At 53.5% G+C, this 27,581-nt stretch overlaps 1 protein-coding gene and 1 non-coding gene across 2 annotated transcripts; both read left to right on the top strand.

The window, feature by feature from the left end:
* Nucleotides 1-829: 829 nt before the first annotated feature.
* Nucleotides 830-936, top strand: LOC136327929 (U6 spliceosomal RNA). Its single transcript, XR_010729982.1, has one exon. It is a non-coding gene; the product is annotated as a U6 spliceosomal RNA (small nuclear RNA).
* A 10,238-nt stretch (nucleotides 937-11,174) lies between these two features.
* On the top strand, nucleotides 11,175-24,293 carry XYLT2 (xylosyltransferase 2). Its single transcript, XM_066263932.1, has 11 exons — nucleotides 11,175-11,374; nucleotides 17,592-18,084; nucleotides 18,323-18,498; nucleotides 18,698-18,900; nucleotides 19,344-19,424; nucleotides 19,621-19,837; nucleotides 19,925-20,101; nucleotides 20,335-20,597; nucleotides 20,868-21,063; nucleotides 21,671-22,004; nucleotides 23,474-24,293. Exons 1-11 carry the CDS (start codon nucleotides 11,240-11,242, stop codon nucleotides 23,794-23,796), a joined length of 2,598 nt encoding a protein of 865 aa, XP_066120029.1. The 5' UTR covers nucleotides 11,175-11,239; the 3' UTR covers nucleotides 23,797-24,293.
* Nucleotides 24,294-27,581: the final 3,288 nt, after the last annotated feature.

The raw sequence follows: 27,581 nt of genomic DNA on the forward strand, positions 1-27,581 counted from the left end.
TGACAAAGACTTGCATCAGCACTGAGGACTAGGCATCCACACCAAGGAAACGTGAGGACTTTCTGCCAGACTGTGCCCTGTAGGACCCAACAGAGGGCATCATTGAGAAAAGGCTGGCTGCTACCCCGTCGGACTGCGGTCACGCGGTCAGGACAAAGCAGGAGATGCTGGCTACCCAGGTGATCCGGGAGGTCATCAGAAGATGGGGGGGGGACATAACAGCCGGAAGTTCCCCAACCCTGCTGGGTCTTTGGAATGTGTGCTTCTGTTGGCTTCCCCCACTCCCAGAAGCTGCCAGAGGCACACCCTTGAGCATGTGGTGTGGCGATGAGGCTATGCCGACTCGCTATGTGACCACGCGACCCAGTTGAGGCCCCTGTCTTCATGACTTAATCCAGTTATAACCTCTATATAAACTTTTAAGATTTAGCAGGTGAGTGTGAGAAAACTCCTTGTCTTGCAGGAACCCAAGACGTACTTATGAGTTCCATTGCTGATTAAACCTGCCACCTACCAATCCGGGGCTGACCGCCTCTTTTTTCGGAGTCTCTCCGCCTACCGGAGCCAGTTCTATTGTAGATTTCACCCGGGAAGCTCCTGGCCAGGATTGCAGCCCACACCAGCAGTCCCCCTCACTCAGCAGGCAAGGCCTGGAGGCCAGGGCAGCTGAGGGGTGATGGGGTGAGGGTGCACCCCCAGCTTCCCTCCCACCTCTGCACACCTGTAGCTTTCAGACCACCCCAAGTGCACTATGGGTGCTTGACTGCTCACACATGGGCACAGCCGCCAAGAAGCAGCGGATGGCTCCGCGAAGCAGAAAAGCATGCTGGTGCTCGCTTCGGCAGCACATGTACTAAAATTGGACTGATTCAGAGAAAATTAGTATGGTCCCTGCACAAGGATGACACACAAATTCATGAAGCGTTCCATATTTAAAAAAAAAGAAGAAGAAAAGCATGCCACCATCTTGCCAGGAATTCCCCCAAACCTTTTAGTAACTTATTTGCAATGATTATGTCTTCTTGAGAATTTAAAAATAATAAAACTCCATTTTCTTTTTCTTTTCTAAAAATTCATCCAGGGAGGTGGCACTAAGTCTCCCAGCTGTGGCTGTCCAACTCTGCTGTCTCCCACTCCCCCTGGACCACGCGGGGGCTGACATGATCCATCCCATTGTGTTCTCTGTCAGTTTTCCTCCAGCTCTTGGGTCTAACTTAAATGACCCAGAAAGACTTGGGCAGAAACTCTTACCACCTCCCACTGAACATGGCTCCATTTCTTCTGGACTCAAGTTGTAGAATAGGTTAAGTGCAGGGTCACTTGAGAAATAGGTTACTGGAGAGGAAAATGGCAGGTTTATCACTGACAAAAGGGACTAGAGAATGTGGCTTTAGTTTCTTAGACAAATGGGCTCCCTTGGGGTTTACACTTGAACTAGATAGATTTTGCCATCCGCCCCTGATACCCACGCCATGCAGGGCCAAGCTGATGATTGCCAGGCAAAGAGCAGCCCTGAAAACACTTTCTGACGAGGAGCTGAGCCATGTCCATGGATCAGGTAAGACATTCTTCTCAGGGGCAGGCGACAGACAGAGAGGCCTCCAGAGTTTCTGTGCCTTAAGTCAGTGCCACCTCCAATCCCACCCCAACATGGAAAGATTAAACAAGGAAATAAGACCCTGGCCAGTTGGCTCAGTGGTAGAGCATCAGCTTAACGTGTGGATGTCCTGAGTTCAATTCCCAGTCAGGGCACACAGGAGAAGCACCCATCTGCTTCTCCACCCCTCCCCCTCTCACTTCTCTCTCTCTCTCTCTCTCTCTCTCTCTCTTTTCCTCTTCTGCAGCCATTACTTGATTGGAGCAAGCTGGCCCAGGCTCAGAGGATGGCTCCATGGCCTCCATCTCAGGTGCTAAGAAGAGCTCAGTTGCTGAGCAACAGAGCAATGCCCCAGATGGACAGAGCATCGCCCCCTAGTGGGCTTTCTGGGTGGATCACAGTCAGGGTGCAAGGGGGAGTCTGTCTCTCTGCCTCCTCTCCTTTCACTGAATTAAAAATAAAAAAGAAACCAAGGAAATAAAGATTCTACCTCAACAGCCACACTGGGCTGACTTCACTCTCCTCTGGAAGGGTTAGCAAAGAAAGCTCATAGAATCTTGGAAAATGCTGCAATTCAGAAAATACTAAACATCCCTGGAAGCTTCGGAGGAAGCTGCCTTCCCGGGGAGTGAGTGTGTGTGTGTGTGTGTGTGTGCAAATTAACTGCAGCACGTTTTTTAAAAATCTGAATATCTGATTCAAATTCTCAATAAGATTCCAGGGGGCTCTGGAAAAGATCTAGAAACTACAGAAGATCATAATAAGCAGAAATCTGAGAGCAGAAAGTGTAAGCAGGGAGACAGAAACCACAAGAGCTGTGTTAGAAGCCAGGATGTCAGCTGCAAATAGCAGACAGGACACTGGAGGAAATAAAATTAACATGGCCAGGGGTAAAAACGATAAAGAGATGAAAAGGAAAGAGGCAGTCGGTCAGGCACAGGGGATATAACCTGGGAATAATAGGAATTCCAGAGAGAAAAGAATAGATACAGCAAAAGCAATCATCAAAGATGTTTGAGAAGAAAACTTTTCTGGCACACAGGAAGAACTCGGTTGGAAATTGAGGGTATGTTCTGAGTTCCAAGCAAAGTTGATGAAAAAGAGGACCATGTTTAGACTCACTATGATGGGATTCTCAAAAGAAAAAGAGGTAAAAATTTCTGAAACACACACACACACACATACACACACATACACACACACATACACACACATACACACACATGCACACACATACACGCACACACATACACGCGCACACGCACACGCACACACACGCGCGCGCACACACACGCACATGCACACACACATACACACACTCACGCACACACACACACACACACACCTGCTACAGGGAGCTGAAGGGAGAGATTTTCCTTGTTGCTTTATAACCTTTGTTGTGTTGCATTTAAAAAATACACATGAATTTATTTCCTTTATAACTTTAAAAACAAGCTTAAATTGGAGGGAGAGGTGATAAATAAGGATTTTATAGCCATAAAAGAACAAAGAACCTAAAATTAAAATTACTGTATACTCCTCACAACATCCAGAGGTGTAAATGTTCGTTTATTTTACCTTAACTCACCGTTAAAGAAACATTTTACTTTGTAAATATATATTTAAAACAAGATAAGGGGTAAAAGAAGAAAAATTAAATCTCCTTCTTAGCTCTTTGGACATTTATGATGCAATGATTATCTTTATCACATTTGATGCACTTTAATGTTTTCTATTCTTGTCTATATTGTTCTATGTTTTATAAAAATGCTCTCACAGTCTGTTAAGTTGAATGGGTTGTGACCTGCAATTTGAACCGCACGGATCTCCAAGAAGAACCTAAAGGAAAAGCCATGTTGTCATCTTGGATGAAGGCGACAGAAAGATCCTCTCAGGTGTGGGGGTTGTTTTAAAAATAATCCCTCTCGAGTACTCTTCTTGAATAAATCACTTTAAAATGCCTGCTAGGATATAGGGAAAAGTAGATGCAAAAACCCCCTCAAGAATGAGAAAAAAATCCAACTTGAAGCACCTGCTTAGTGGTTTAGGAAAAGAAGAACTTTCATGTATTCTCAAAAGAATGTGAATTACTACATTTTTTTCTTCTGAAATCTTCTGGCAATATCTTTTAAAAAACTGAATTGTACATATTCATCTTACTTTTAGGAATCTATCATATAAAGATACCCATACCTAAGGGTATATGGACTAAGATTCTTCTTACAGCAATATGTATAGTGTTTATATTTCATATCTGTATCTTCATTTTGTTTTCGCCTGCATTGTTACATAATTTCTTGTTTGTCAAACAATGTCTCCATTTATCTCTTTGAGCTTCCTTATTTTCAAGTGTTGGCAGAATTAGTCCAAAATTAATTTCATCTGCAAGTTCATATTTCAGTTGTTGAATTGGTTTCCTTTTTTTAAATTTTCATTTTTTTTTTTTTTTGGTATTTTTCCACAGTGAGAAACGGGGGGGGGGGGGAGGCAGGCAGGCAGACTTCTGCATGTGCCCGACCAGGATCCACTCAGCATGCTCTGCCCCTCTGGGGCATTGCTCTGCTGAGGCCAGAACCATTCTAGCACCTGAGGTGGAGGCCATGGAGCCATCCTCAGTGCCCGGGCCAACTTTGCTCCCATGGAGCCTTGGCTGCGGGAGGGGAAGAGAGAGATAGAGAGGAAGGAGAAGGGGAAGGGTAGAGAAGCAGAGGGGCGCTTCTCTGCCCTGGTCAGGAATTGAACCCAGGACTTCCACATGCCAGGCCAACACTCTACCGCTGAGCCAACTGGCCAGGGCCTAGTTGCCTTTTTCAGCATTTGATTTCTTCGTGTGCTTTAGAATTTGGGGTTACAGGCTCATTATGACTGAGAGTTGTTGCTTTTGCTTTGTGCTCTGTTTTTCTCTTTCTCCTTTCCTGTCTGGTGGATTTAATTTTGTGGTGGCATCCACTGTGCCCTAGTCCACATTGGGCTTATGATGACAGCCATGACCCTGTGCTCTTCACTGATCTGGGGGCTTTGCAGACCCAGTCACCACATTGGAAGATGGCTTGACCCAATTCTGGGTTGGAAGACTCTCTTTCCTCTGCTGCCTCCTTAAGTCCACAGTTTTGGCCATAACTCCTGAGAGCTGGACAGTTGCTATTTTTTCCAGCCTTCTTTCTGAAATGAGGGGCCTCCCGCCAGTCCCTGTATTCAGCTAGAGAGTCTGGCTCTCTACTCCATGTGTAACATCTGAGTTCCCACTACCCCACAGGCCCTTCCTTGGCTTTGGCCCTACGCACCAATCTGCTGTCCAGTTAGTTCTCTTTCTTGTCCACTGCGATGTTCATCATGTCTTTTAGCCTGTTTATGTCTTATTAAGTCTTTCAAAACTTATTCTCTCATTGGTATGTATTTGGAGCAATGAGTACTACTTGTCGAAGCATGAACTTCCAACCTTCCTCTCCTTAGTGTTTCAGTCACATTCTGCTTCTCACAGTGGAAGCATCCAAGTGGCAGATCGAGTTGGAGGGGGTGTGGGGCAAAGGAGCTGAGCACTTAGACTGCAACTCTGAGAGTTCAAATATTGGACATTTTGTCTGAGCTTAGTGGGCCTGGCAGGAATGTGTACCAGACCAGTAAAAGCCCATCTGGGCAACTTCTAATTATGGACCACCTTCCTACAGCGACCCCACGTGGCAGTAAGATGATTTGCTGGAGCAGAATATTCCACCCTCGAAGCTCTCCCGCAGTCTTATTGGAAGCCCAGCTGACACCCCCTTTGTGAGCTGCCTGTGCCCACCACAGGCTTTCTAGACAACTCAGAGGACCAAAGAGAAAGCTAATACTGCTTGCATAAGGGCTCTCAGCTGACTAAATAGAAAAATAAACAAGATGTGACCCTTTTGTTTTGGGAACAATTCATATTGTTGACATGTGATATAAACAAAATAAATGAGAAAGGAAAATACGAGTGATATAGCCAAGTGTTTAAATTCTTTTCCAGAAAAACATTCATAAATTTTAATATTGACCCCAAAAAAGAAGCACACAATTCTGAATAGACCAACAACCTAGAAGGGAAAAAATGAGAAGTTAACAAAAACTGAGCTCCTGAAGGACTCCGGGGTTAGACACTTTTGCTGGCAAGACTTTTCTCATGTGTAAAGAACAGCAGTGTCTATCGTTGTGTAAGTTATTTCAAAACACAGAATAACAAAAGAATGCTCCTCAATTTTTCTTCTAAACTGGTATGACTCTAATTCTCAACTCTACCTGACCAGTAGTGGTGCAATAGATAGAGGACACTGAGGTCGCAGGTTTGAAACCCCAAGGTTGCCAGCTTGAGCACAGGTTCATCCGGCTTGAGCATGGGATCACAGACATTATCCTATGGTTGCTGGCTTGAGCCCAAGGTCATTGGCTTGAGCAAGGGATCACCGATTCGGCTGGAGCCTCCCCTCGCCTCCCATCAAGGCACGTTTGAGAAGCAATCAATGAACAACTAAAAGTGCTGCAACTATGAGTTGATACTTCTTATCTCTCTCTCTCTCGCAATAATAATAATAATAATAATAATAATAATTTCTGAAATCTAACAACAACAACAAAAAATGAGCAAAGGAAACCATAGACCAGGATTTGCAAGCACAAGTGTCTACAAGAGCCAGAAAAAGGCCGGTTGGCTCAGTGCAGGAGTCCCGGGTTCGATTCCCGGCCAGGGCACACAGGAGAGGTGCCCATCTGCTTCTCCACCCCTCCCCCTCTCCTTCCCCTCTGTCTCTCTCTTCCCCTCCCACAGCCGGGGCTCCATTGAAGCAAAGATGGCCCGGGCACTGAGGATGGCTCTACGGCCTCTGCTTCAGGCGCTAGAATGGCTCTGGTTGTGACAGAGTGACACCCTAGATGGGCAGAGCATCGCCCCCTGGTGGGCATGCCGGGTGGATCCCCGTCGGGCGGATCCCCGTCGGGCGCATGCGGGAGTCTGTCTGACTGCCTCCCCGTTTCCAGCTTCAGGAAAAAAAAAAAAGCCAGGAAATACTATAAAAGGATGAAGCGGATTGGGTATAAAATGGCAGGGGGGAGTAGAAGCTATGGGGACTGGAGACTATGTGCCCCTTAATTAGGAATTCCAAATCAAAAACTTCAATCCCCTGGGCTGGTCAAATGTAGGTTGATCTCTGTTATAAACAAAGATGTAAAAATCCTGAATAAAATTCTAGGAAATCCAATTCAACCTACTACAGTTTTTTGGGTTTTTTAAACAAATCTATACCCTGGCCACTGGCACAGTGGATAGAGATTATCCTGGAGCACCAAGGTTGCTGGCTCTGTCCCAGGGTCACTGGCTCCATCCCACGGTTGCTGGCCTGACCCCAAGGTAGCTGGTTTGAGCCCCACTCAGGGCACATAAGAGAAGCAACCAATGGGTACACAACTATGTGGAACAATGCATTGATCTTTCTCTCTCTCTCCCTTACTTTCTCTCTCTGCCTTCCTCTCCCTCTCTCTCTCTCTCTCTCAAAAAAAAAAAAATTGCTATGACCAATTTACTCTAAGAATTGCAAAAATGTTTACTATATAAAAATTATTTTAAAAATAATCCATCATCTCGCCTGACCTGTGGTGGCACAGTGGATAAAGCGTCAACCTGGAAATGCTGAGGTCGCCGGTTCGAAACCCTGGGCTTGCCTGGTCAAGGCACATATGGGAGTTGATGCTTCCAGCTCCTCCCCCCCTTCTCTCTCTCTCTCTCTTTCTCTCCCTCTCCTCTCTAAAATAAATAAATAATAAAAAAATAATCCATCATCTCAATAAGTCACATTAGAAAAACCCATATGATCATTTCAATAGATGTTGGATTTTACTTCCTGAACAGCAGAGGCCCAGGGATCCAGACTTAGCTTGGGTGTGGTCCTGGCAAAGGGTGTCCCAAAGGTAGCATCTAGGGATAGAGGCAGCACCAGGCCCAGCAGACAGCTCAGTGAAGTGTCACTCCAAGGGACTGGATAGAGAAGCAGAAATCAGATGAAGGTGAGAAGACAGAGTCTGGGAGATGCTCAGAGGCACAGGCAGGGACCTTTACTGCGGGGGACCTCCATGTCCTCTGGTCCTGAGACCCGTTTAAACTCTAGCTGCTGAAAATGCTTTTAAAAACATTCAGCATCCGCGGCTCATAAAATAACTCTTAAAACTAAGACTCTAACCACCATGCCTTCACATGAAATAGGACATATTATACAAGCAGCCCATTAAAAAAAAAACATAATAATAACAATAATAATAATAATAAAATAAAGCAATGTTTTTCTGTTCTGACTTTCTGAGGAGCCACTTTATATTTTCAAGACTTTCTACAATAAAGGTGGGGGAGCACAGTGAAAATTACAGGGGAACCTGAAGAGAAGAGGGGACAGTAGGGAGCAGTAAACCTGGTATTTTATACAGTCAAATCTAAATCAATCTATTCATATTATACCTCAATGAGAAATTTGTTTTTAAAAAGCAGTTAAATCTGAATGGCTACTGATAGAGGGGCTGGGAATCAGTGCTCAATACAGCCCCCAGCATCTCCACTTCATAGCAGATACAAAAACAAATTGCAGATGGATTACAGACTCAAATGAAAATTGTGGGAGAAAATATATGAGCCCATATACTTCATCCAAGGTCGGGAGATCTACTAAACTAGAACAGAAAATGAGAAGTCATAAAACAAGAAGAACATATTTGATTCCCCCCAAAAGTTAAAATATTTAGAAAAGTTGTATGTCGAAGTGCAGTGATAAACTGAGGAAAATTTTAAAAGAACGAAGAACTCTTAAAGTTGATAAGAAAAAAAAAAAAGAATGAAACAGCAATGGATAAATCCATGAAGATGGTGAAAATGCAATTCTGGCAAGAGCAAATCCAGTCAAGAAACCAATTAGCAGACACTCCCCAGCAGAGAGCTGCAAATTAAAAAAGCAAGGAGGTCACTTCCCACCTATCAGATGAGCAGAAATTAAAAACAGTGATAACACCTGCTGGTGAAAGGGAAGCAGAAAAACAATGCTCTCATCCATAGCTGGTGGAAGTGTGAGTTGTCACAGCATTCTGGAAAAGCAACTCAGCAATAGCTATTAAAATTAAAAATTCCCCTTTCCCCAGTAATCCCATTCCTGAGAAACTATGATAGAAATAAAGGCAACAGTGCTCTGGCCGGGTAGCTCGGTGGGTTAGAGCGTTGTCCTGAAACACGAAGGTGTGGATTCAATCTCCAGTCAGGGTACATACAGGGACAGATGTTTCCTTCTCCCTCTCTCTCTTTCCCTCTCTCTCTTTCTCTCTAAAATCAATAAATAAAATTTAAAAATAATAAAGGCAACAGTGCATAGGGATCTGGGTAGAACCATGTTTATCATAGCCTTGTCATAGTGGCAATCTTGAACGCCAAATGAAAGCCTATTCAAGAAGGGAGTGGAATCTTATGCAGCCACTAAAAAGAATAAGTTAGACCTGCACCATACTACTATACAACTTGGGGGACTTTCTGCCATGTACTCACAGTTAAAGAGGAAAAGCAAGATGGAGAGTAGTGTATGGAAATATGATCCAACTTTTTAAATATAATGACAAACATCCCCTCAAAAAAATTTTTTTAAACTGTGTGTGTGAATTGTTAGAAAGAGTGGTGGAAGGAAGTTAGTAAGGAAGCAAGCAAGCAAGCTAGCTAGGCAGTTAACATGGAGGGGAGGACAGAGAGATACTTAAAAATAAGTCTTTACATTTAAAAAATATGTGTGTAATGTGACACCCATCCATGCAAAATTATGCACACGTATAGAGATGGGAGAAAGGGTAGTCACCAGAATATTGAGGATTATCTCAGGGTGTGTGATTTCAGGTGACTTACTTTTTTCTTATATATTTTCTAGGTTTTAAATGTCACATAATGAGTATATATATTATTTATATAATCAATGGAAGACAAAGCTATTTTCATGGGGGAGGGGAGAGTATTGGCATGTAGAGGTCCCCAGGGGCCTGAAGTAATGAGCACAGAAGATCGAAGATCGATATTTAATTAACATATCAGTTGTAAGTATGTCAACTGATGTTCTCCAAAATCTTGAAGTGTAGGTTCTCTTAATAGCCAAACTGTCATCTGAAACACTGTTTACAATCCTCGCATTTAACTAAGACTGCAGAATGGAATGATTACAAATACCAAAGGGACAGGAGACATTAAAGGAAGTTTTATTTAAGCTTCCCATCAAATAACTGGATCTCCTGTTCTCATCACAGCTTAGAATTCCCTCACCAAGCTAATCTCCTGGCAACTTCCAAACCCCTTCATCACTGCTTTCCAACTTTAAAAACACACATACACCAATTTATTTTTCCAGACTTCTCTGTAATGGTTCTTAAAGTCTTCATTTTAAATCTTCAGTCTTGGTTTTGCTCTTCTTATTACTTCCTTCTCACGCTGCTTGGCTGCTGGGCGTGCACCTTGCTTTTGGTGGGCAATGCTTTCCCTCTCCTCCCCTGCCTTCTCTTCCGGCACCTGCCAGGTTCAGAGGAGGGCTGCAGGTGCGAAGACGGTGTGTATGCAGAGCTTGAACATAACAGGCTCTCAAAGACCGATAGGGGGGTCAGCTGGTTAAATGAGAAATTGGGTTTCACCTGCTCTTTCCTTAACAACATTTGTTGAGCATTGCTGGGTGTGCAGTGCCCAGCGAATAAGATGCAAATCACAACCAGATATGTGATTAGCGCTCGAATGAACGGACATTGCTGGGGAGGATGCCATTGGCAGGGAAGGGGATACATACAGCTGCTAGAATTTGTCAGCGAGAAAAACAGTGTATGCAAAGGTCTAGTTTTTCTCCAAGGATGGTCCCAGACAAGCAACATCAGCATCACCCGGGAACTTGCTGAAAATTCTAATTCTCGTGCCCCACTCCCAACCTACCAAAGCAGAAACTCTGTGGGTGGGACCCAGCGATGTTGTATCAAGTCCTCCACGTGCTTCTGACGCACCCTAGAATTTGAGAACCACGGCTCTACTAGAGGCCTGAGTGAAGATCTTTAGATGAGAGGGCGAGGAGAAAGGAAGAGAGGCTTTGTGAGGGTGTCTGATGCCAGAGACTTTGTCCATAGGCGCTGCCTCCAGGGTCGCGACAAAAGCAGGGAGGGCCTGTGTCACATATACAATCTCTCCAGACTGGGCGTTTCTGGGAGCTATGGCATTCTCTATGCACCCTGAGGGCGAGGACTCAGCCCCTGAAATACCGGGCGGCGGGCAGAAAAGAGGTCGGGCTGTATGCAGAGCTCTCCGCACCGCGGAACCATGGGTTTGCGATCCAAGAGGAGGTGAGCACACATAGTAGCTGGGGAACCCGCGAAGACAGCGAAGGAGCTTTGCGGGACTAAGTTTCTGCTCTGGAGGTCCCGGCGCCCCGGCCCACGCCCACCCCGGCCCAGCAGGCGGCCCCAAGCCCCGCCCCTGGCCTGTGGGGCGCGGCGATTAGAGACCTCGGGCCCCGCCCCCGGTCCCGCCTCGGCCCAGCGCGCGCCGGGCCCGCCTCCCGTGGGGGGTGCCGGCTCGGCCCGCGCCCCAGCGCGCGCCCGCGGCCGGGTTGCAGGGCTGGGCGCGCGCCCCGCGGCCGGGGCAGGAAGATGGTGGCGAGCGCGCGGGTGCAGAAGCTGGTGCGGCGATACAAGCTGGCGATCGCCACGGCGCTCGCCATCCTGCTGCTGCAGGGCCTGGTGGTGTGGAGCTTCAGTGGCCTGGAGGAGGAAGAGCCGGGCGAGGTGCGCTGACGGCCTGGCGGGCAGGCGGGCAGGCCAGGCGCGGGGGCGCGCGGGGTCCTGGCGGGCTGAGGGCGGCCCCGGCCGGGGAAGTGGGGCACGGGCCGCATGCGTGCCGGGCGCGGGCGGCCGCCTGAAGCTGGGCGTCCGACCTCTGGCGCCCCTTACCTCGCGTGGCAGGGGGGCTGCGCGCGGTCGGTGGGTGACCCGGGCGCCCGGGCCGCTGCCCGGGGCGGGAGGAGTGGGTCTCGGTGGGGTGGTCTCCGGCCCCGGGAGCAGTGAAGGTCAGGCGTGGGGAGCGGGGCCGGGAGGCAGGGCTGGGTCCAAGCCCGCTTGGGGGTGGGCTGCCCCAGGCCAAACTTTGTGAAGTTGGGAGGGGGAGGGGGTGTGCGCGCAGAGGTGTTTGGCTGAGGGACCCAGGGCACCCGCGCCCAGAAGCGCCTGCCGGGCCCCGGCCGGTGGTGAAGTGGAGGCCCGGGTGAAACTCAGTTCGGCAACTGAGGGAACAGGGAGTGACCCCGAGGGCAAGACCTAGAGTGTCCCCGAGGCGTGGCTTTCTTAGCCAAGCCATGCCAGGGCTCTGAAGAACCTGCGTAGGTCTTCCGGAGGAGATGCTGGGAGAGGGAGCCGATGAGGACCTCAGGGAGTTAGGGAATTGGGGAGGGGCCCCCCTCTGACTTCAAGGGAATGGGGACGGCAGCAGCTGGTTTAGCAGAGCCCCAGGCCTTGGAGCAGAGGCAGACGCACCCTACTGACTCCCAGGTCTCTGCCCCCGAGGGACTGAGGCTCTGTCTCTCTTGACTGACCATGGTTCGAGCTGGAGGCCCAGTTATGTCCTCCCCAGCATGGTCAGGAAAAGTCCAGTGGCGTCTGGGGCTATCCTGGAAGAACAGGGCGGAGAGGCCAAATCCTGGCCCTTAGCTGTGGCGAGGGCAGAGACTTTCTGTGCCCACCGCATCCCCTGGGTTCTGGTGCCTCAAGGGCGCTGAGGCAGGTGCTCTGCTTGCCATGTCTTCCTCTCGGGCCTCTCTACCTGGCGGGGTGAAGGCCAGGGGAACCCCGATCTCCACCTTCCTTTCGCACATCTGCGCAGTCTGGGAGGCCTGGAGTGCGGGCTGGGAGAAGAGCTGTTCTTGCCTTTTTGGGGAGAACCATGTCGGGATGGTGAGGTGATATGGAACTTAGTCACCTGAGACCATGACTCCTAAAGGAACTGAGGGTGGGGGTGCGGGGCGGAGGCTAGCTCCGTGAAGGTAGTGTGGACCAATGAGTAGGAGGGAGAGAATGTTTTCGGGCTTAGTGTAAGAAGACTCTGAGCAGATGAGACTGTCTAAGGTGGAAGGACTCCAAGGCTGTTAGAGAGCCCTCGGACCCTGGAGTGTGGAGCAGAGGCCTGTGACCTCTGAGGAGCGGGCATGGCAAAACATCTGAGGCCCCTCAGGAACAAATGGCCCTGAGCTGCTGCATGACTCTCTGAGTCTCTGGATAGGCTGAGAGATTGTTCAGGCTTAAAGGTCCCTGCTGCCCTGTGGCAGAGAACTGGGGCAGTGGAGTGGGTGGGATCCCGCCTTCCCACTTCCTCCTGGCAGAAGCCTATAGGGGAATACTGGACTGGAATGGAAAATGATCCTTAATGATTGAAAGACTGTGGAGTCCAAGCAGCCATCAGTGCTTGGACCCCTTCAGTAGCCACCTGAATGGACCTCAGGGTTGCTAGGCAAGCATAACATAGTGCTTAGGAAGGTGGGCACTGAAGTTGGACCGCCCCAGTTAACTGTCCTAGGTCCTATTCCAGCGCTGCTGCTAAGTAGTGGTGTGACCACTGGCAAATCACCTCACCTCTCCATGTCCTTATCAGTACCTCTCCTCAGGATGGGGATAATAATAGCACCTCTCTCGCTGGGTGATTGTGAAGATTAAATGAAAATGATGCCTGAGAAGTATTTGCAGGAGTTCTTAGCATATGCTAAGCCATCAGTAAATAACTCATTGTTATCTCAGCACTGCACATTGGGAGGAGGGATTCATTCATTCATTCATTCAACAAATATTTCTTACGTCCTACTTGGTGCCAGTCACTATGCTGATACAGAAGTAAACAAAATAGACAGGGTCTCAGCCCTCACAGGCAGACAGTCCCCACGGAGAGGCTGTCAGTGAAAAGGAAACGGTGGAGTGACAGGGGCTGGTTTAGATCTGGTGATAGGGGAAGGTTTCTGCAAGAAGTAGCATGTGAGCTGCAGGAGCCAGTCATCCTGGGGGAGTGGGGGGGGGGTAGAGTTTGGGCAGAAGGCCCTGAGTTGAATGGGCTCAGTTGCCTTCGAGGAATGGAAGGAGGGTGTGGTATGTTCCCTGGAAGAAAGTTCAAGAGTTAGTCCAGCCTAGAGACCACAGTGAGGGATGAGGGTTTTATTAAGTGCGATAGGAAAGCCCCAACCGGGGTTACGCAGCGATTGGGATCAGATATGCACTTACCGTGCGCACTCTGCCCATCTATGGGGGGGGGGGGGGCTAGCGTGGAGACCAGGGGTGAGCATTAACATCCAGAGAGGCACTCTATCGTTTTCAAAGCTTTCACAAACACTGCCTCACACTTCTTTTAAACTCAGTCTGAGAAGCCCAGAGGGGGTGGGAGGTGGGGTGAGCAGCTCTGAGAAGCCCAGAGGGGGTGGGAGGTGGGGTGAGCAGCTCTGAGAAGCCCAGAGGGGGTGGGAGGTGGGGTAAGCAGCTCTGAGAAGTCCAGAGGGGGTGGGAGGTGGGGTGAGCAGCTCCGTGTTCTCCGTCTCCCTGGTTGAGGATTCCAGGAGCAGCTGCAGAGTTGCAGAGGACTTCACATGGCTTCTCAGTGGGGAGGAGAGGGGGTCTCAGAGGCCAGAAGGCATCCAGGTTAGAGGGCCAGTCTTCACCCTCAGTAATCAGAAGGGACCCTGACCTCAAGGACTCTGACCTCAGGGACTGCTGGGGGACAGCCCCTCAAGCAGCCCTGCTGATGCCCATATGAACATGCCCGGGCAGGGGCAGGGCTGAAGGCTGGCTATCCACCAAGGTCCCTCTTCTTCCGCCATTCCTCACTGCTGCCTCCTGGTGCCCCGGCTTCCTCTGGGGCTGTCCTTTTCAGGGTCAGCCGGCTCCCTGCTGCAGTGCAGGGCACCAGACTGCCCATCTCCTCCCACATCCTGGATCCCACTGCATCAGCCTGGCCCTGTGCCCTGGACCCTGCTGTCCTGACCAGCTTCCTGACTGCTGATACTGGCTTCCACCCCTGAGAGCCCACAGCTCCTCTGCCATCTCTACCCACCTAAGCTTGAGGATGTCTTTCTCTGTTGTGTGGCCAGGTCATCGCCAAGCTGATGGGCACTCAGCTCAGTGGAGTGAGCTTTCCCGGGGGCTGCCCTGTTCAGGGTGCCCTTTCCAACGTGGGCACAGATTGGGATCTGCTGGCTCCTCCCCACTCTGGCCTCCCTCTTTTGCGTATCTCTTCTCAGAGGGGAATAAACACTCCGAGCTCTCATTGGGTACCTCTCAAGAGATCAGAGGCTGGCTGGGTGCCAGGCACAAAGGGCATGAGTGCTAGAGTTGAGAAATGGGGCTCAGTCCCTGAGATGGGTGTCAGTATGACATGGGGGGTGCCTTGCTCCACCAGGAAAGAGGAGGAAGGTCCTAGGGAGGTGAGGGGCAACACGACAGAGCCCAGGCGTGCCTGAGAGCCGTGGGCCCTCTTTTGATATCATATTTGACTAGGTCCTACTGCCCTTCCAGTAATAATAGTTTTTGAATGCTAGCCTGTGCCAAGAGCTTTACATTTATTCGTTCGTTCGTTCATTCATTCAACAAATATTTATTGAGCATCTACCATTGCCAGACATTCTTCTGGGCTCTCAGAATACGTCAGTGAACAACACAACAAAGAGCTCTGTCCTGTGAAGCTTACATCCTTGGAAGGGGAGGGACGCAGACTAACACAATGTAAATACTTTGTAGAATGAGAGAAGGCAGTAAGTGCTATAGGAAAATAAAGCTGAGGCTGGGGGTGGGGCTGCACTTTTCAATACAATGTTACGGTGGGCCATGCTAAGGAGATACCATCTGAGCAAAGAACCGGAGGAGGCATGAATGAGCAGCGGAGACATCTGGGGGAGCATCCAGGCACAGGACAGGCAGGCGTGGCAGAGATGGAGGCCGTGAGTCGTGGTCTGTTTCCGGATGGAGTCCCCTTCCTGAAGGTGACCCCCACAGGAATCATTTCCTGATGATCGGTTGGGTGTGGATGTGAGGAAAGTAAGAGTCCACAATGGCTCCTAAAAGGTTTCGGCCTGAGCGACTTGAAGGATGGTGTCACCGTCCCCTGAGCCGGTGAAGTAGGAGAGGGTCAGGGAGGAAGATCAGGAGTTGGCTTTGGGAGTGTGGGGTTGACAGAGCTATCAAGCTACCCAGGGAGATGTCAAGAAGGTGGGCTTTTAAAAAACCTGAAGGTTCCAGGCCCGATGGAGCAAGCTGGGAGTGGATGGAGTTCAGAGACTGGAGGAGGTCCCCTGTAGAGCTAGGACGGGGAAAGGCCCAGGGGGCCTTGGGAGATGAGGAAGGTCGGCCAGGAAAGCTGGTGAGTGTCACAGGCAGGGAAGACACGGGGAAGGCATCCGGGAAGCCAGGTGAGGAGGGTACTTCCAGAGAGGCTGGCTTCCCGTAAGTCATGCTACACAGGCAGGCCGGGCCAGAAAGGACTTGGGGCACACGTGCAGTGGACGGGGAATGAAGGGAGAGGACACCCATGGGGTGGGTGGACAGAGGATGGTAAGAGAAACGTTAAAATGGAGGCAGCGAAGGGAGATGGCTCTTTCTAGCTGCCATTATCTCGTGCTGTGTCTCATGTGACACACTTCCCTCCGATATTTACAGATAAGGGAACATGCTCAGGGAATGTAGGTGAGTGTGGGTGAGTGGCCCAGCTAGGCTTGGAGCCCTGTGGACCCAGTCGTCACAGTGCCTTTTGCTTCTTCTCTTCTGTGTCGCATCCATCAAACACCAACCAGATGTCCCTCTGTGCCAGTTGCTCCACTGGGCACTGGGGAGATGGGGTTGACATGACAGTCTCTCCCCTAGAAGTTCCATCAGCTAGACAAACGTCCAACTCGGGCAAAAGAGATGGCTTCACACGAGGGGGTCTTGAAGGGTGGGTGGGATTTGGTCAGGCAGGAAAGGGAGTAGGGTCAGGAGACGGGATAGGGAGAGCTGGGGAAGAGGGGGGCATACGTGACTTTCGAGTGTGACCGGGCCACCTTTGAGAAGAGGCCGCAGATGCCAGGCAGTGCGGTGAGGCAGCCAGGGAGGCCCTCCACTCAGGCTTCCCCTCCTGAGAGCCTGCTGTGAAAGCCTTTAGTGGAGAGCCTCCAGCTGTGGGTGTCTTCACGCTGTTCTGGCCGTCCAGCCCCAGGCCGGCCCTTCCGGGCCAGTGACTGAGTGGGGCCGGGAGTGCCAGAGCTCACCTCTCCAGGCCATCCTTGCACTGGAGTTCCCATCAGGCCGCCGAGGCTCCCTCCAAGCTGTTGTAATCTGAAGCCCTCCCTCCCCTCCCTGCACAGGTGTCAGGCCGGCTTGGCATCCGAAGGCTTTGCCTGCCGCCTCCTGCTCCCGCCGTCACAGGTGTTCTCACTGAACATCTTGCACTCTGACTCCCTCTTGGGCTCTGCTTCCGACAGAATGCAGCTTATCTGGGGTCTCAGGTTTCACCTCTGTTCCCTCCCCCCGGGCTTGACCTTTTCTCTCTGTTGTGGCCCCGGCCGCCGCACAGCCCCAAGAAGTGCTTTAGACCGAAGAATGCTTTCCTCTGTCTTCCCAGTGAAGCTGGGGTGAGAGTGGACAGACACCCTTAAGTCCCCTGCAGGCCTCCGCACCCTTCTCTTGTGACTTACGTGGATATTCATTTTCACATCTGCCGAAAAAGGAAATGGTACCGAGTCCAAAGCACAGAGGAGACACAGTGCCCTGCGATCTGTGTGGGAGCGGGGATGTGGGTGCGATGGCACCGTGGAGGGAGGCCCGCGCCTCAGCCCACTGGTGCGGAGAATACCCAGCAGGAGTGCTGCTTGTGCCCAGCCCTCAGGTGAACAGAACGGTCTAGATAAAGAGCAGCAGAGGCTCCTGGGCCTGCGGCCAGCAGGGAGCTAAAGGAGCAGGCGGAGGGTGACTGTCCCAGGGACCTGTGTCTGCCTGTCTTTTACAGAAAGGAAGGCAGAGGAAGCCACGGCCACTGGACCCCAGCGAGGGCTCCAAGGACACAGACAGTTCAGCGGGACGACGGGGCAGCGCTGGCAGGAGGCATGGGCGCTGGCGGGGCCGTGCTGAGAGCCCAGGTGTGCCTGTGGCCAAAGTGGTGCGGGCAGTTACCAGCCGGCACAGAGCTAGCCGGAGGGTCCCTCCGGCCCCACCGCCAGAGGCCCCTGGCCGCCAGAACCTGAGTGGGGCAGCCGCTGGGGAGGCACTTGTGGGGGCAGCTGGCTTCCCACCACATGGAGACACAGGGAGTGTGGAGGGCGCCCCCCAGCCCACAGACAATGGCTTCGCCCCCAAGTGCGAGATTTTGGGCAAGGATGCGCTGTCCGCACTGGCCCGGGCCAGCTCCAAGCAGTGCCAGCAAGAGATCGCCAACGTGGTGTGCCTGCACCAGGCCGGGAACCTCATGCCCAAGGCTGTGCCCCGGCACTGCCAGCTGGCTGGTAAGAGACAGACATGGGTGGTGACGTGGCGGCCCCAAGAAGTGACCTGGCAGGGGGCCCACCTCCCTTGCCTAGCTGGTGATAAGTACCTTAAGTGGCAGAAGGCAGAGCCAGGACCTGGGAGTGTTGGGCCCCAAGGCCAGGGTTGCCCTTTGGAAGGCAGGCAGGTCCCTCTTCCCATCTGCCCTCCACCCGGTGACCTGGGAAGGGGCCTCACTGGTGCCTACTCTCCACTCAGGGAAGATGAGCCCTGGCATCCAGTGGGAGGAGGCCCGGGCCCCGCAGCCCGCTGACGGCCCCCCAGTCCGAATCGCCTACATGCTGGTGGTTCACGGCCGGGCCATCCGCCAGCTGAAGCGTCTCCTCAAGGCTGTCTACCACAAGCAGCACTTCTTCTACATCCACGTGGACAAGGTACTGCTAGAGACCACAGGGTTCTGAGTGAGCAGAGCAGAGACACGGCAGGTCACAGACAGGGCCTCTGGCCTGCTCAGGTGGCCTGGAGCTAGGGAAACGGAGCGCTGTGCTCTGTCCTGGGGGTGGGGTGGGGAGGTCATAAGGCTGAGGGTCCACCTGTGGCTGCTGAGAACCTCCCACCCCCTCACTGCCCTAGCGCTCCAACTACTTGCACCGGGAGGTGGTGGAGCTGGCCCGGCGGTATGACAACATCCAGGTGACACCCTGGCGCATGGTCACCATCTGGGGCGGGGCCAGCCTGCTGAGGATGTACCTGCGGAGCATGCAGGACCTGCTGGAGGTGCCTGGCTGGGCTTGGGACTTCTTCATCAACCTCAGTGCCACCGACTACCCAACCAGGTGTGGCTGGTGCTCTGAACCCCCCAGGTGGGAGGGGCCCATCTGGGCACTTGGGGTTGGAGGGTCCTGATACACTTCTTCCCCTCCTGCGGGCCTCATTCTGGGATCCACACAGCTCAGACTTGGCCCCTTGGCCCCAGCTGTGTCTTAGGGGAGGGGTTGGTGCATGAGATCCGCTGTGGGGATTGAGAGGGACGAGATGGGGAGGAGGAAGGACCAGGGGTATGTACCCGGGATGGTGGGTCAGAGCAAGCGCTGCAGGAAGGGTGGAGTGGTCTTCCTCGGGGGCCTCAGGTGCCCACCAGCCCAGAGCATCAGCCTGGGTTAGGGCACATGGCCAGCAGACTAAGGGGTGAAGGTAAAACGTGCAGGAGGGAGTCTGCTGTGGGCCAGTGACTGGGAAACCCCTCCCACGCACTGCCCACACGCCATTCCCTCTCCAGGACCAACGAGGAGCTGGTGGCTTTCCTGTCCAAGAACCGGGACAAGAATTTCCTCAAATCACATGGCAGGGACAACTCCAGGTGCGGGGCTGGGGGAAGAGGCCCCAGCCTTGGGGTCTCATTACAGCCCCTTCCCATACAGGGCGTGTGGGGGCCCAGCCCTGGATGGTAAAGCCTCCAAATTCATTGCAGATTGAGGGGCGCTGGTTCCTAGACGGGGGAGGGCCTGGATCCCACCCTGCATGTCCCCCAGCCTCCGCTGCTCTGCTCCCCACAGGTTCATCAAGAAGCAAGGCCTGGACCGGCTCTTCCACGAGTGCGACTCGCACATGTGGCGCCTGGGCGAGCGGCAGATCCCGGCGGGCATCGTGGTGGATGGCGGCTCCGACTGGTTCGTTCTGACGCGCAGCTTTGTGGAGTATGTGGTGTACACGGACGACCCGCTGGTGGCCCAGCTGCGCCAGTTCTATACCTACACGCTGCTCCCAGCTGAGGTGGGTGGCGGGGTCCGCAGCTGGGCCGGGGAGGGGGCATGGCGAGGTGCCCACGGCTCACCGCCCACCCTGCCCTGCCGCCCGCAGTCCTTCTTCCACACGGTGCTGGAGAACAGCCTGGCCTGCGAGAGCCTCGTGGACAACAACCTGCGGGTCACCAACTGGAACCGCAAGCTGGGCTGCAAGTGCCAGTACAAGCACATCGTGGACTGGTGCGGCTGCTCCCCCAACGACTTCAAGCCGCAGGACTTCCTACGGCTGCAGGTGCTTCCCCAAACCCCCGGTCGCTGGCCCTGGCCAAGGTCAGAAAGGATTCAGGGTGGGCCAGTCAGAGAACCTGGGGCCCCCGCCTGGCGCAGCCCTCGGGCTCTGGGGCTATTGTGGCAACGGGTAGAGGCCTAGAGGTCCACCTCTGGGCAGTGCTGGGAGGGGCCCCTCCCCTGTCATGCTCTCTGGGACCTCCAGGACCCTTTACCCTCCCTCCTCTCCTGCCCCAGCAAGTCTCCAGACCTACCTTCTTTGCCCGGAAGTTTGAGTCCACTGTGAACCAGGAGGTACTGGAAATTCTGGACTTCCATCTGTATGGCAGCTACCCGCCTGGCACACCCGCCCTCAAAGCCTACTGGGAGAACATCTATGACGTAGCTGACGGCCCCAGTGGGCTCAGTGATGTCATGCTCACCGCCTACACCGCCTTCGCCCGCCTCAGCCTGCGCCATGCCGCCGCCACCGCGCCCCCGCCCGCTACCCTGCTCTGCAGGTGAGACCTTCTTGTGATGTACTACAAGCCTTCGGGGGTGGTGACTCAGGGGGAAGGCAATCAGAAAGAGACACCCCCTGCCCCCAGGGAGCCTCCAGTCCAAGGCAGAGGAAAGTGCAAGTACGGAAACAATGGCAAGAGCCAGGCACATAGGTGCTGCGGGTGTACGATTTGGGGCAAAGGCAGCTCCCCAGAGCCCCGCCCTGGGACTCAAGACCACGTTGGATATGCTGATGGCATCTCCCTTTCTCCCTGCTGGAACCTTCATAGGTTTGAGCCCAGGGGCTTGCCGTCCAGTGTGCACCTGTATTTCTATGACGACCATTTCCAGGGCTACCTGGTGACGCAGGCGGTGCAGCCCTCAGTCCAAGAGCCGGCAGAGACGCTGGAGATGTGGCTGATGCCCCAGGGGTCACTGAAGCTGTCGGGGCGCAGTGATCAGGCCAGCCGGCTCCAGAGCTTGGAGGTAGGACAGGCCCTCCCCTTGCTTTCTCCTGACCCCCTGCAAGACTCAGGGTAGTGGGAAGAGGGACAGACTAAGGGAGGGACAAGGATCAGGGGAAGCCTCTCAGGGCTGGATTCCTGGGCTCTTCTTTCCTAGAGATGGCAGCTTTGGGGATGCCTTACACTTGCCTCTGTCTCCCCTGCATGCGTACATGGAAGAGCAGCGCCCACTTGGGGTACACACAGAGGACATGCAGTAGTCAGAGAGGGGACTGCAACCCCATCTTCTAAACCACAAGGATTTTCTTTTAATGGCACTCGGATATTCCACTCAGGCCATAGGTCAGGCTTTTGTGTCTCGGTCTCTTTCTCAGAGGCCTTGGCTTTGTGTGGGGATGGTCCCTGGGCAGGACTTCGAGGCTTGTCGCTGCCTTGCTGCCCCCAACCTTGCAGAGCAGGTCAGAATGGAAGCCTAGAACAGATTCTAGTCCAAGCCCTTCGTTTTGCAGATGGGGAAACAGACCCAGAAGGAGACTAACTCGAGGTCACAGAGTGAGTTAGAGGCAGCGTCAGAGTAGAGAGAAGGACTTTATCCCCAGGGTCCTGCCCAGCTGCCTCCCTCCCTACAGGTTGGCACCGAATGGGACCCCAAAGAGCGTATTTTCCGGAACTTTGGGGGGTTGCTGGGGCCACTGGATGAGCCTGTGGCCATGCAACGCTGGGCGCGGGGCCCCAACCTCACAGCCACTGTGGTGTGGATCGACCCCACCTATGTGGTGGCCACGTCTTACGACATTGTGGTGGACACAGAGACTGAGGTCACGCAGTACAAGCCCCCACTGAGCCGGCCCCTGCGGCCAGGTGCCTGGACTGTTCGGGTGCTTCAGTTCTGGGAACCCCTGGGCGAGACCCGCTTCCTCGTGTTGCCCTTGACCTTCAACCGCAAACTACCTCTCAGGAAAGGTAAGGATCTAATTCCCAAATGATGCCCAGATGCCAGGGGGGTGCCCCCAAGAAGCTGACCACTATCCCTGGAGAAGGGGAGGTGGGAGGCTGGGCATGTGCTCGTCCTCCCCTTGGCATCCCAGGGCTACGCTGTGGTGTGGAAGGAGCCAGGTAGACTTGGCTTTGGAACACAGCTGACACTTTAATTGGGCTTTTATCCTTGGCAATCTGTTCCTGAGCCTCAGTCTTATTACGTGCAAAGCAGGAATAATGTGACTATTGAAGACCTCCTGGGTGGAGGTGCATGGCACACAAATGTGCTCAGAATAGCTCGAATCAAAGAGGGGGTTATGGGAAGAAAGCAGGGCTGTGCCCTGCAGACAGCACAGACGGGGAACTGAGTGGCTTCTGGTCCGTGGCAGCAACTTAAACAAAGGTCTCACAGGGAACCAGAGGTACTTCCTCAGTCTTTGAGGCCCCCCTGTTCCTCAGCCTGTCTTCTCTCTGGGTGTCAGCCACATGGGCTCTGGCTTCTTATACATGACACATGGCCTCTCGGGGCAGCAGAGACTGACCAGGGCCTCTTGGTCCCCGAGTTCTACATTCTTGGGACAGCAGTCTGATTGTGTGGCCTGGTGGGCAGGGTCACATGGCCCTCCACCCACTTGGCTGAGGCTAAGGGAGCAGACAGGTGCAGGCTGCAGGATCCCTCCGGGGGCTTGTGTCTCCCCAGTCACTGACGAGTCGCTGGCATACAGAAGGTGCTCAGTAGGTAGGTAGCGGCTTCCTTCCTCTGGCCACATCTGTCACAGAGAAGGTGGGTCAGAGTGGGGTAACCCAGGGGAGGATGGAGTGGTGGGGCCGCCGCAGACCAGCGCAGGCAGGTGCACCCTTGCTTTTCCAGGACTCGCAGTCTGAGGGAGGGGCCGGGGGAGGACGGAGGGCGGCCTCACAGCAGGCCGGGGTCGGGGCTGAGCCGTGGGCATGCTGGGTGTCATAGACAGAGGGTCTTCTAAGCCGAGGGAACAAAGCTGGCAGGTGTCTGGGGATGAGGGAAGCAGAGGAGGGGAGCAGGGTGCAGGGAGGCAGGCAGGAAGGCTGGTGAAGCAAGCAGGGCCTTGCAGCTGGAGGTCCCGACGTGGAGCTTCCGACGGCTCTGGGAGCCACTGGAGATGGCGGAGAAGGGGCGGGGCACCCACCAGACCACTGTGGGAGAGTTACCTCATCTTCTAAAGGGGCCTAAACACACTATGTTACTTAATGCTCAAGTTGGAAATTTGGGGATGACTATTTTAATTTAATAAAACTAACGGTTTTATAGGCACAGAAAGTTCTGTGGATTAGCCCAAGATCACAGGTCTCTCAGCAAGATGTGACTCGGTTGCAGTTGGGGCAGGCACAAGGGTGTCCAGATTTGACTCCTGGGGTCCGGCCTTCATGGGATCGGGCGGGCCGGGCATCCTGACCGTGTGCTCTTGCACCCCCAGATGATGCCAGCTGGCTGCACGCCGGCCCCCCCCACAACGAGTACACGGAGCAGAGTTTCCAGGGCCTGAGTGGGATCCTGAACTTGCCTCAGCCGGAGCCCGCGGAGGAGGCCGCGCGGCGGCACGCGTTGCTCACCGGCCTTGCACTTGAGGCCTGGACAGACGGGGAACTGAGCGGCTTCTGGTCCGTGGCTGGACTGTGTGCCACGGGCCCCTCTGCCTGCCCCTCCCTGGAGCCCTGCGGACTGACCAGCTGGAGCTCTCTGTTCCCCGACCCCAAATCGGAGCTGGGGCCTGTCAGAGCAGACGGGCGACTCAGGTAGCAGGGCCCCAGCCAGCACCTCCGGAACACCCGGGGAACCGCACCTTACAGACGGAGGGACGTCCCCTCGGGAGGGAGGCGAGGACCCGAGGCCCAGGCCACACACCGTGTCAGCCATCAAGAACCTGCACAGACGGCGGGGAAGGTGAACACAGCATTTACTACTGCTGACGGCCCTGCCGGGGGCCAGAGGGCGGCAGGAAGGTGGAGAGAAGGGCTCCAAGCTTCCACGTCCTGCTCTTCCAAACTTTCTCCTCCAGTCTTTTGTTTGTTTGTTTTTTAAAGGAAAATGAGCAGTTGGGGGACGAACTAGAAACAAAAGATGTGCAATAGGGCTCAGAGCAGCCCCAGGAAGTGGGCCATGGCTCCGGGGAGCAGGGGCCTGAGGAGCCCGTCTGCTGTTGCTCTGGGGGTGGGGCCTGCCTCTGTCTCCGGGGCCTCGTCCCCCAGCCTGGGCCTGCCTCTGTCTCCGGGGCCTCGTCCCCCAGCCTGGGCCTGCCTCTGTCTCCGGGGCCTCGTCCCCCAGCCTGGGCCTGCCTCTGTCTCCGGGGCCTCGTCCCCCAGCCTGGGCCTGCGTGCTTGTGGCCGAGGCTCTGTAAGGGCCCCAGGGGGAGGCGAGTTGGAGGAGCACCGCAGAGCTGGGCTCCAGTGGCACAGCCCCTCCTCTTGTAGCCAGGGGACCATTGAAGAGAGGAGGGGCTGGCTCTAGGGCTCTCCAGCATGCCCCGCTCCTCGATGGGAAAGGCAGGGCACGGGGCCTGCTGAGGCCAGCGCAGAGTCTCGGGGTGCCCGGAGCTGCAGGCGGGGCCTGGCAAGCCCTCCTGAGCATCAGGGAAGGAGACTGTCAGGGCTCTCAGAAGATCCCGGAGTGCATTGTGCCTGAAGCTCAGTGTGAAGTCTGAAATATGCAACAGAGGAAATATATCTCTATCTCTCTAAGCCGAGTCTCTGTGTGTTTCCTCCTGTGATGGTGTCGGGGAGCCATCGCTCTTGGGCTGCCTTCTCCTAAAAGTCTTGGCTGGTACTTTGGGATCCATGAGGTGGCAGTCTCATTCCAAAGTGGCAGCAACTTAAAATCTCAGTCTATCCAAGAACCAGAGAGATGCAAGAACGCACCTGATAACAGCTCCATCTTTTTCCAAAGGTTAGAGAGGCTCAGAGCCTTCCCCATTGCCACTCAGTAGGCCAGCGGAGGAGCCAGTTCAGTCCTTGGGGGTCCTCACCCGGCACTTCCTCCCCTACCGCCAGGCCAAGGCGGATGGCTGCTCTGGTGTCCCCAGGGCCCATCCCAGAAGCCCTCACTCTGCTTCCCACCCAGCCCTGAGTGTGGAGCACCCTTGAGAACAGAGGTGACCCCAGCCACGGCCTCCTGGTTACCTTTGGAGCTTGCCCCTTTAGGGGCAGGAGCAGCAGTGGCTTGGGTCCCCGGCCACTGCCCTAAGACCTGGCAGGGCCACGCTGGGAAGGGTCACCCAGCTTCCCTCCTTTTCGCAAGGCCCTTTCCCCCTTCTCTCCTGCCACTGTCAGCAGGGCCTCATATCGGTCCTGCAGCCTCACTTCACTTGGTAATAAGGATCAGCCAGGCACGCCGGCCTGGTCAGCCGGGGCTGGGGAACGCTGGCTGCCACACGGCAAGTTTTCCTAGTTGCCAGGAGAGGGCACCCCTGACCACCAGTAACAGCATTGGGATTCTCTGCTCAGCTGCTGTGCTGACCCCGCGTGCAGGATCTCATTTAATCCCTCAGAATTCTTTGACGCAGACACTTTTATTGTCTTCACTGAACACATCAGGAAAGTGAAATGATGAGTCCAAAGTCACAGCTATTAAGTAGTGGCAGCAGGCCACTGTGTCATTCTGTCACTACATTCTGCTCCTAAGGACAGTGACCTAACAGTAAGAACTCCAAAGAAAATAATGTTTGAGAGTTCAGGGTAAGACAACTTTTTTCTGGCCCCTATTTTAGTGAGCACTGGGAACTTCTACTCTGGTTCTCTGGATTTTTTTTTTAACAACAAATCTTAGGTAAATAAAAGGAAAAATTAATAACTGGGTTCACGCCCTGGCCGGTTGGCTCAGTGGTAGAGCGTCAGCCTGGCATGTGGATGTCCCGGGTTCAATTTTCGGTCAGGGCACACAGGAAAAGCACTCATCTGCTTCTCCACCCCTCCCCCTCTTGCTTCTCTTCCTCTCTCTTCCCCTCCTGCAGCCATAGCTTGATTGGAGTGAGTTGGCCCCAGGTGCTGAGGATGGCTCCATGGCCTCGCCTGAGGCACTAAGAGCTCGGTGGCTGAGCGACAGGGCAACGCCCCAGATGGGTAGAGCATCGCCTACTGGGCTTGCTGGGTGGATCCTGGTTGGGGTGCATGTGGGAGTCTGTCTCTGCCTCCCCTCCTCTCACTGAATTAAAAAATAATAACTTTGTTCAGCATATAAGACTAAGGCAGTAAATATCAGAACATTTAGGCCCTGGCCAGTTGGCCTGGCATGTGGATGTCCTGGGTTTGATTCCTGGCCAGGGCACACAGGAGAAGCAACCATCTGCTTCGCCACCCTCCCCCTCTTGTTTTTCTCTCTCTCTCTTCCCTTCCTGCAGCCATGGCTCAATTGGAGTGAGTTGGCCCCGGGCACTGAGGATAGTTCCATGGCTTTCACCTCAGGTGCTAAGAAGAGCTTGGTTGCTGAGCAATGGAGCAAGCCCCAGATGGGCAGAGCATCACTCCCTAGTGAGCTTGCTGGGTGGATCCTGGTCAGGGCGCATGCAGGAGTCTGTCTCTGCCTCCCCTCCTCTCACTGAAAAAAAAAAAGATTTAAAAAAACGAACATCTAGACTGCTTGCTAAGGACTCACAGACCAGCCAGCAAGTTTAACCTAGGCCAGAGGTCAGGAACCTATGGCTCACAAGCCAGATGTGGCTTTTTTGATGGCTGCATCTGGCTCACAAATTTTTAATAAAAAAATAATGTTAAAAATATAAAACATTCTCATGTATTAAAATCCATTCATTTCCTACTGCTCATGTTCATGGTTGCAGGTGGCTGGAGCCAATCACAGCTGTCCTCTGGGACAACAACAAATTTTTATTGGATAATGCGTAACGTACACGGGTCGTTGTATGGCTCTCACGGAATTACATTTTAAAATATGTGGTGTTCATGGCTCTCTCAGCCAAAAAGGTTCCCGACCCCTGACCTAGGCTGCAGCTATGCTATTGTTAGGCTAGCAAAAGTTTTATTTCTTGAACCCGGATGGGACAAGCACCCTCTGGTTCAGTCCCTGCCACACCAGGTCCCAGTTACTCATTACCTCACCTGCTGGAACGTTTTGTGTTTGCACTTTGAGCCTAGTGGATCAGGACCAGAGATTCTGAGTTAATTGACCTGAGGTGGAAACTCAGCAATGGTCTAGGTTCAAAGCCCCCCCAGGCGATAACTTGCAGGCCAGCAAGAACTACAAGTCCAGCCCCACCACCACTGCTCTGGCCGCATGTCCTGGCCCCAGGAATTGGAATCACTACAGACCAGGGACCAGGCTCCACTGTCTCCTGACAGGTTCAGAGGACAGGCTGGGGGTTGGAGGTCCTCCTCTCCTGTCCTGCCCCCTGTTCGGGTTGCTGAGGCAAGCGTTGAGTGCAGCTTCTCTGCCGACAGTGTTTCCCACCCCCATCCTTCTGCAGGGTTAGCTCAGCCTACTGGCTGGGCTCTTGTAGCTTTGATATCCTGGCTGGGACGCTGGGGTCAAGATCAAGATTTTGGCCAGGCTGGATGTGGGGTGGTGCTGGGGATGGG

The sequence above is a fragment of the Saccopteryx bilineata genome, chromosome 2 (assembly GCF_036850765.1).
Source record: "Saccopteryx bilineata isolate mSacBil1 chromosome 2, mSacBil1_pri_phased_curated, whole genome shotgun sequence".
Classification (NCBI taxonomy): Eukaryota; Metazoa; Chordata; class Mammalia; order Chiroptera; family Emballonuridae; genus Saccopteryx; species Saccopteryx bilineata.